At 29.5% G+C, this 9,863-nt stretch overlaps 1 protein-coding gene across 1 annotated transcript in view; it reads right to left on the bottom strand.

Moving 5' to 3' along the window:
• Positions 1 to 9,863, bottom strand: part of LOC106457934 (glucose-6-phosphate exchanger SLC37A2-like) — a 27,817-nt gene that overhangs the window by 13,963 nt on the left and 3,991 nt on the right. The window contains exons 2-5 of the mRNA XM_013917382.2: positions 7,666 to 7,747; positions 6,513 to 6,609; positions 5,750 to 5,828; positions 3,076 to 3,211 (exon numbers count right to left, since the gene is read on the bottom strand). Of these exons, the coding sequence (XP_013772836.2) occupies positions 3,076 to 3,211; positions 5,750 to 5,828; positions 6,513 to 6,609; positions 7,666 to 7,747 (394 nt within the window). The remainder of the gene's footprint in view (positions 1 to 3,075; positions 3,212 to 5,749; positions 5,829 to 6,512; positions 6,610 to 7,665; positions 7,748 to 9,863) is intronic.

The following is a 9,863-nucleotide window of genomic DNA, read 5'->3' on the forward strand; positions in this document are numbered from 1 at the left end:
CAAAAGCTACAGCCAAGCAAACCCTGCCATTTTTCAAATTTGTTTAAGAAAGTATTTTTTTGTCAAATGAAAGAAACAAAAGTTAAAGATGCATGTCTAGCCAATAGTGTGATTTGTCTTAAAATATATTACACTATAATATTCAAGTACACCAATATCTAACAGAAAAGCCAGTTAATCACAGATTCAAGATTGTTATGGGCAAATAAATTGAACATGGACAGTTAAGAAAACAAGGAAACACACATGTAGTTTGAAACAAAAAATCAAGACACACGGCAGTGTGTTGTGTGGCCAAAACAAACTGCAGGATACACTACATGTGATTAACAAGAGTGATAATTTAACGATTTTCCACCTCCTGTAACTTTGACTGTGGCCAAACTATTATATATTTTCAGTGGATATGATCTACTGGACTCTTACTTCACATACCAAATTTCAAGGCAATCCATTAAGAAAAACACAAGATACAGAATCTTCAATTTTGATGGATTTTTTTCTTCTTTTTTTTTTTCTTCACACTGAAAGTATGAAAATTTTATTTTATAGAAAAACATACTTAAGTTTTATGAATTTTTTTCAAATTTGGTATGCTGATAGATCTTTACAACCTACAGTTAAGTGTCAAATTTTGTTTAAATATAAGCCACATGTGCAGAGTTATATATCAACAAAAACTGCGTAAATTTGACTAAAATTTTTGTGCACACCTAAGCAAAAGGTCATGTGAGCTATCAGTCTGAAATTTTAACTACAGCTTCACCCAAAAGTACAAGTGGACCCTTTTTAGATTTTTTGTCATTTGGATTAAAGACAGCTGATTTAGAGCAGTAAAACTATAAGGTGAAAGGACATGCAGGTACATAAGTATTAGTTAGGCCAAGCAAACTGGATTAGCAGTTTCTAGATCAAGTTTTCAAAAGAATCATATGGGTGGATGGTTATTACTCATCATTCATTGCCAACTTTTATGAAACTCTACTAATTAAAAAGCAATTAGTGTCCTGTGATATTAGCTTAAGCAATTAGCATAAGTAATGATGCTTGATACAGCTTTACTGAGTGCATGTACATGATGATAAGAAACTGTTAATCTAGATTCCATGGCATTACTATAAAGAAAGTTATAAACTAATTTTGGTTACTATTGAGTGTCACTTTCTTACCTGCTGTGGTTTGATGGTGAGTATTGACAAAAAGTCTTGATATCTAATCAAAATCACCTTAGGTGTGAAAAAAAAGGTGCAGCCAAAAAAAGGATTGAGTATGCGACTTAAGGGGATGAAATCAAAATTGGTGGTCAAACAAGTAAATACACTTATAGTATGGATAAAAATGTTACAGCAAATATTCATTCATTAGTTATCTAGGCTGCATATTTTGTTTTACTCACTATAATGCTTTGTTTTTTTGGTAACATCTTGTTTCTGGGGCCATGAAAATCAAGAGCACAAGAGAGATTGAGAAAAATCAATAGACTGATCTATGGAAATACCTAACTTATAAACCCAAGTGCAATAAATACAGATAGTGTCCTACAAGTACAGAGGTTACATACTTCAGCCAATGGTCTACATGCAACCTTAAGATAAGGCAGTTGTACAAGTTTCTGTATTGTCTGTTTGAATAGGCTAACTTCCAAGTAGTTCATACAGAAACATATACATGCTCCTTGGCTTAGAAACAAAGGCTGCAGCATAAAAGGATGAGTAAATGTTTATGACCTTAAGACATCTGGTTATCACAGATATGATCAACTACATGCAGAAAATGCACAGAAATTTTGAAAAAATTAATTGAATAGACATTAATAAAAATATATACATTCTATACTAGTTATGGTAGTGTAACGTTTGGCTATTTCAGTCATAACATCAGTAATGTTGATTCTCAATTAATAGGGTTGTATATAGTTCTGAAGCATAATTTTACCAGAAAGCTTTTTGTTAAGTATATTAATTTTTGTAAAACCAGTTTTTCTCCAGTATTTCATGTATGCAAGTCTTTATATATTTGAACTCATGCTTAAAGTACAGCATTTTTTGATCTGATAAAAACTGAAAAACATCATTGATATACACAACTTACCTAAATGTATGTCTATTAAGAATAAATGTCTTCAATTTTTTCATTAAAACAAAAATTATAATTATGTAAATCATGTTTTATATCAATTTTAAATATACTGTTAAATACATCTTGCCAGTCCTCTTACACATCCAAAGCACTCTTTGACAGCCCAACTAAATGCTGGGTGCTAACTTTTGACATTGAAACTAAATGCCAAATGCTAACTTTTGACAGTTCAACTAAATGCTAGATGCTACTTTTCACAGTCCAACTAAATGCCAGATGCTGATAACATTCTGGTGTACAACAGAGGCTCTAGTAAAGCTGAAATATTTGCAAATGACTTACAGGCTGTACACATTAAAATATACAGTAGTTAGTTTCCAGATGGATGGCAGAAAGTAAACTGTATGGTAAGACTGACCATCACTTGGATGCATGTGCCAGGCTATGCAAGGGTAAAGCAACACGAAGAAGCTGACAAGCTCAAAAGAAAATCCCCTTTGTCAAATCCTGCTCAACTGGACTGGCAGGATATCAACCTCCTCTACACTAGTAAGGTGAAAACAGCAACTATAGAAGGACTTTCTTAACAGCATACAGCCAGAAGGTAACTGGTAACATTTGTAAAATAACTCTATTCTACTATCTGAGAGGACCAGCACCTGCAGGAGCAACCTCTGGGACTGTCACCCACTATTCAACATCTCTAAAATTACAAAGCTTAAATATAAAGGTTACAGACAAATTTGAAAATGAATTAGTTTAGTAAAAAATTAGATTACAAGGGTAGCATGCATAAATTTAAAAGTTTTGGTATTTGGAACTTTGAAAAATCAATCTTACAGAGTATTGTTTAAAAAAGTAAAAGCATTATCTTGGTAATCTATCCTATTTAAAACATTCATAGAACTGTAAACCTTCAATTTTCTAAATATAGCATAAATTAAAATGTTTAATTAGGTTCAAATAAAACAATATCAAATTGAAAAGGTTATTTACCTGAACAACAATCAGATAAGTAAGTGAATGAATTCCTTGACTATAAGCCAATCCAAATAAGTAAGTAAAGACTCCACTCATTAACATTCCAGTAGCTAGAAAATATCTCAGATCCACCCGTTCAGCAACAAAACCACTAAAAAAAATTTAAATATTCACAATATATTCACCTCTTGTTTTCTCCATAACAAAATTTAAGAATTCTTACTGATATTTTTAAAAGATTTTCCAACACTTTTTAAACCTTTGTGCACGAAAACAAAGTTAATAACCTCAGGTTTCTTAGTATTATTTCTTTTGATATCTAAAAAACCTTAAATTAAAACATTAACAGATCCATATAAAAGTACAATTATTATGTATAATAAATACAGATGATGTTTCTTCATGTTTGGAACAATAAATGAACTGCTGGACTCACTTCATTCAGCTATGGTCTCAAGCTGTTAGTTAAGATTGAGTGTCTCTGTTATAAATAAACTTTTCTATTTCATAGCTCCATCTAGCAAGAACATTAAATTAACTGTGGTAAATTGCTATGTTGCATTCACTGATAGCATATTTGCATACACTTGAGCAATGGAGAAATTACAAACACAAGTTGTACATCTTGCATAATTCATACACTTTGAGGATGATACAATATCATGCCTAAACTTCTGCTTGCTATTTACTTTTCTTTTCTTTGCTGGAGTCACTGGGGAGGAAATAGAACCATATTTTTTCCTAAAAAAATAATCAGTGCACCTAGACACTTACTATTTACACACTATTTTAATAGCATATTTCAAGCATTTGTAAGATTGAGATGCAAAGTGTAGAGTGGTGAATTATTTCTGGAAAATTATTAGTAGAAAAAAGGGTTGGTGAAAATATTCCGAATTTTGCATAAAATTGTAAAATAACACCACAGGTGTAAAAGAAGAAAAGAATTGGAACAATTATGCATAAATCGTAAGAGTTGGCAGGTCTGTATATTGGATCAACCACCAAACAGTTATAGAAACACATGTTCAAAGAATGGTAGGGTATGTGAAATGCAGGCATATGTTTCTGAAAAATTTTATCAGATACTCCCTTCTGTTTGCAAAGTCATTTATTATTTTGTGTAATAGCTCAAACTCACCACTGGAACACATAAAAACAAATAAGAATTTATTTTATCATGAAGCACTCCTGTTGATTTTAGAAACACATTTTCAGCTGAGCTGCCAAATTGTATTTTCCTCTGACATATAAAAAAATAAATACAGCTGACAGTGTAACTACTGTTACAACAATGAATGACTATATTCAGATTGATTGTCTAAATGTACTAAAAACAGCCAAGATTGTAAAATAGAATTGTTACAGAAATAAACCAAGATTTATGGGTTTATTAATAGGTCACCACCTCATATGATGCATTACTCTAGGAAATACTGATGAATTATATTTTCATATCTCATAAGGTACTTCTAATATCAACAAACATTAGGCAACTGGCACACGAGCAGTACATTTAGCCACATCTTAAACTACACTCATGTCACCTTACAGTGAAGTAATATGTATACATATTGTATTCTTATAACAATCTAATCAAACCATATTGAAAGCAACATTAAAGTACAAAAATCAGGAGATGACAGAAAACAAAAATAATGCATTTAAAACCTAAATGAAAATCTTCTTCATGAATAAACTTGTAAGATAAAGAAGCTGAAGAATTTAATGTACAAACCACTTTGTCAGGTAAATGTTTCTAGAACTTAATACTGTGAAAGAATGAAACTATTTCCCTATATAACAAAGATATTTCAGATTTTATGCTTATATTTTGATGCATTAGAAACCCCCAATTATTTTAGATAATCAGTAAGTTTAGTACTTGTCCATAAGAAAAACAGAAACTCAATAGACTAAGTTTAGTTATACAGTTGTTAATAGCAAAATTGAAGAGATATTATGAAAGTTTTAGGATAAGTTACCATACACTATTTATTGACACAAATGTTGCGAACAAAAAATTGAAGAAATTAGAATATTTGTTTTATTTTAGTGAAATAATTCTTAAGATATGTTTAAGGAAACTGTGTGTTAATATTTTCCAATTAATGTACAATAAACTAGTGAGGAACATGCATATTCAGTATGCAAAGTTATTCAGTGCAATGTAAAATGACCCCCCCCCAAAAAAAAAGGACTTTAGTACTATTTGATTAGATATACAAAAAATCAAGATGGATAAAGAACACATCATCAAGTCTAATTCTGAAGAGAAAAGACATGAATTGAAACAGCAAAATTATCTAACATGAGCACCACTTTCATCATTTTCAGACTTCTAAATGTAAATATATAACCCACAAAAAACGTTCTGACCTTTATATACTTAAGTAATCATTTTAAAATTTTCATACATTTTCAAAGCGAAATACAACAACTTAGATTAAGTATAAACTTTATCTAGTTTTGGAAAACAGCAAAACATATAATAAAATACTCATTCTTTCAGTAAAGGCTGTATATTTTTCCCATCTACCACAAGTATGTTATTTTTAGCTGGCTTTTTTACACATATATAATTGTAAAAACATATCATTTAGAATCATATTAATTCTATAAAACCTCTGTAAAATAGAAATTAAATAAAAAAAAATACTTTTAATTCAAATTTAATGTTCTAACTCACCTTACAAACATAAAGAAGGCATACATAAACAAAAAAGCAGAATCCAAGTATCCTAAAAGTTCATTAGCATCTTTTCCATCTATTAAAAAAAAAAGGTAAGAAATAAGTTGATATGTTCAAAAACTAAAAGTTATAATGATAAAGAAACAGTTTCAAATATCCATGATAGTACAAATTAAAGTTTTTCTTTAAAAAATTGTATAGAACTTTAGAATAGTCATTAATAAGTTTTTCCATTCTTTGTTTCTGAAATATTCAATTTACCATATTAAGTAATTATCTTATTACAATTCTGTAATAATATTAAAGAGAAACAGTATTCCCATATTACCATAATTTTAAAATGTTATTTTTTTAGATTTTAAAGAAATGTTATTAATATAGGCCATATAGGGTAATTAAGTTGCTATAAAAATAAAAACTTTCAAAGTAATTATTACTGAAGTAGTATGTACATGTAATTCTTTGTTTGTTTTAAAGAGGTTGTTATGTCAAATACCCTCTCTTCTATTATCTGATTGGAAACTATCAAAAAATTATAATTATGCACATCTCGATCATGGCCAATGTTGCATTAATTTCATATAATATAGAACACATCATAATTACTTTGATTCATCAGTATTCTTTACAAAAGAGATAATCCTCTTTTGTACTATTTTTGTGTAAAATCAAGCAAAATACACAACTATAAAGCATAGCTTCTTTGTTTGATAACCTATTCTTCTATTACAACTTTAATACACTAAGTATTTTAACTCACCAAAAGGGGCCCAACTGCACCATGTCTCTTTGTTCTGGTTAGTAATATGAACATCTGGTGGGGGTTTCAAAGTAGTACAGTTTTGATTGAGAACATTCTGTACAGTTAAACGAAGAAAGGTTTGTATTATTTACAAAACTTGGTTATACTTATACCAATGAAAAATGAATCAGGCTAATATTTTTAATGCCCTTAGCAACAAAGTTAACAGCTTGCTATATGTATGCAAATCTATAAATTGTAATACCTAATAAGTAAGAACACACAAATAAAGGTAGCCAGGAGATTAATAAAAATGACATGAAAATACATATATAGGTAAAATAGCTTGCAAAGATAAGTCTGACCACTAGAATATAAACATATATGTCAAACTTACTGCATACAAGAAAACATGTTTAACTCTTAGTAAGAAATTTCTACCCTAGACAATATATTAGAGAATTAACCTGTTTTTGCATGACAAAACCATACAACACCAAATTTTGTATGGCAATACTATATAACATCAGACCTTGCATAACAACTTCTTATGACACCAGATGTTGCATGATGGCACAATATTACACCAGATCTTGCATGACAATACCCTATGACATCGGATCTTCCACAACAGCACCACATCTCCCATTTCAGCATCATATGATACCAGATCTTGCATGACAGCACCATATGACACCATAACTTGCATAAAAATACCATAGGATGCTAGGTTTTTCAAAGTATTATAGTGACAGGAATCAAAGTTTTTGTTTTGTTTTAAAGACACTCACTCAGTTTAATTAATCATACATGAAAAAGACAATTAGAACAAAGAAAACTTAAGTAATATTATTATTAAATAAATCTAAAAAATATATGACACAAAATTAAGGGCACATATATTATAAAATGTAGTTTAATTAATTTATAAAACATAAGTTCACTACACAGCTCTAAATATCTTCAAAGTAAATTAATATGACCAAAACAACAACTATTTCATCTTTATTTTATGCTACAATGTAATGAGCTACAAGTACTTTATATGTTAATACTGAGACAGTGGTATTGAAATACTATTGAAAATCATAATTTCTATATTTAACAATAATGAAAAGTCTTACTTTTATACAAATGATATATCTGTAATGCTTATGCACATGAAACTTACTTTGACAACACTGAGAGGTCTTCTGGATAAGTGGTAAGCTGTATAGGAAACAAATGTAATTCCCAGGATAAACACACGGTACCTGGTTTAAGGACACAAGTGTAATACATCATATCAGTTAAATCCATATTTACATTGGCATTACAAACAAGAATTTTTAAAAATGTAATAGGGTAACTAATAATTGATATTTCTTTACAAATTTATACCACTTTTTTCTAATGTTAAGTAGTTTTAAAATTGCTGAAAAATGTTACAAAAATTAATACTGAAATATCAAATATTATGCTTTTGTGATAAAAATCATGTAAACTGCAGATTTTTCTTCACACTCCCCTTAATTTGTTCTATAAATATATTCTAAGTTAGAGATATGTAAAAGTAGCATTTCACTTTTCAGATAATTTCTGTCTCTCACATGTCTGCACTTGTCAAATGGACCAATAATTCAACAGAGTACTGAAACGTTATTTATTGATGTAGTACGACTACAAGTCTTTAATGTTATTGTTGAAGACGCTGAAAACAAACATAGCATTGGAAAAATTAATTGCAATGTAAAAAAACTGTAGTTTGCGTAAATTTTATCATAACAGATATGCGTCTTGGTTCCCAATGATTCACTAGTTTTCGGACTTTCCTGTTTGAAAAAACTGTGGGGGCATTTCACATCAAATCAATTTAAAATACAACCTAAAATACTGCAAATTAATTAAGAAACTATACATGCCTTAAAACAAAGAGTATTGAAACTTACTCGTGCTTAGATTCATATTATTAAGCAGCTTTATTAATAATAATATAAATAACTTGAATGGACTAATTTTTTCGACGTGTTCTAATACCCATGAAGTTATTTTTCATAAAATCATCTTGTTATTTCCCTAGCCTCATTACTTATTATAATAATACTCAATTATATCTGTTCTGAAAATGCGCATGCGCGCACAAATGGTGGATGTAAGTATACTTTAGTAGACATTTTGTGTAACAACATATTAAAAACTTATTAAAGGTTTTAAAAAGGTCTAACGTTTGGTCTTAGAATAACATTATATGTATCTTAATAAACTTACTGAATGTTCTAAGAACGGTAAAGTTTAGCACTAACTAAACTAAAGCAAAAAACATACACAAATTACAGTGTTAATTTATCTCTATCAAATATAGGCCGTACTTAATAAAGGCTTAACTAATGTTAGGCCTAAGACAAGTGGACTTAGATTTCGTTGTCTGCGAATAGAATTCATTGGCATTATTCTAGAAATCCTGTATTTAAAAAAGTACTGTTGCAATCAAGATACTAATTTAACCGCAAATGTGTTTACGGGTTTCTGTTAGTCTATTTCAAATATACCCAGATTTTGTTTGTCCTGAAAATAAGCGAATAACTTATTGTCTAAATGTGCACAAGCTTCATTTCAATGGATGTAAAGAAATGGCGGATGTAAATATACTTTAGTAGACATTTTGTACAATAACATATTAAGAATTTATCAAATGTTTTAAAAAGGTCTAACATTAGGCTGTAGAATAACATTATAAGTTTATTTATTGATAGTATTAAGAATGGTAAAGTTTAACGCTAACTAAACAAAAACATACACAAATTACAGTGTTAATTTATCTCTATCGAATATAGGCCGTACTTAATAAAGGCTTAACTAATGTTAAGCCTAAGACAAGTGGGCTTATAGATTTCGGTGTCTGCGAATAGAATTCATTTGCAATATTCTAGAAATACTGTATTTAAAGAACTACTGTTGCAATCAAGATACTAATTTGACCACAATTTTGCGGGTTTCTGATAGTTTATTTTAAATATACCCATATTTTGTCTGTCCTGAAAATAGGCAAGTATCTTACCGTGTAAATGCGCTTCATTTTAATGGATGTAAATATACTTTAGTACACATTTTGTACAACAATATATTAAAAACGTATGGAAGCTTTTAAAAAGGTCTAACGTTAGGCCGTAGATAACATTATAAGTTTATTTACTAATAGTACTAAAAACGGTAAAGTTTAGCGCTAACTAAACTAAAGCAAAATAAAGTACACGAATTACAGTGTTAATTTATCTCTATCGAATATAGGCCGTACTTAATAAAGGCTTAACTAATGTTAGGCCTAAGACAAGTGGGCTTATAGATTTCGGTGTCTGCTCGTAGAATTTATTTGCATTATTCTAGAAATCA

The sequence above is a fragment of the Limulus polyphemus genome, unplaced genomic scaffold (assembly GCF_000517525.1).
Source record: "Limulus polyphemus unplaced genomic scaffold, Limulus_polyphemus-2.1.2 Scaffold394, whole genome shotgun sequence".
NCBI classification, from domain to species: domain Eukaryota; kingdom Metazoa; phylum Arthropoda; class Merostomata; order Xiphosura; family Limulidae; genus Limulus; species Limulus polyphemus.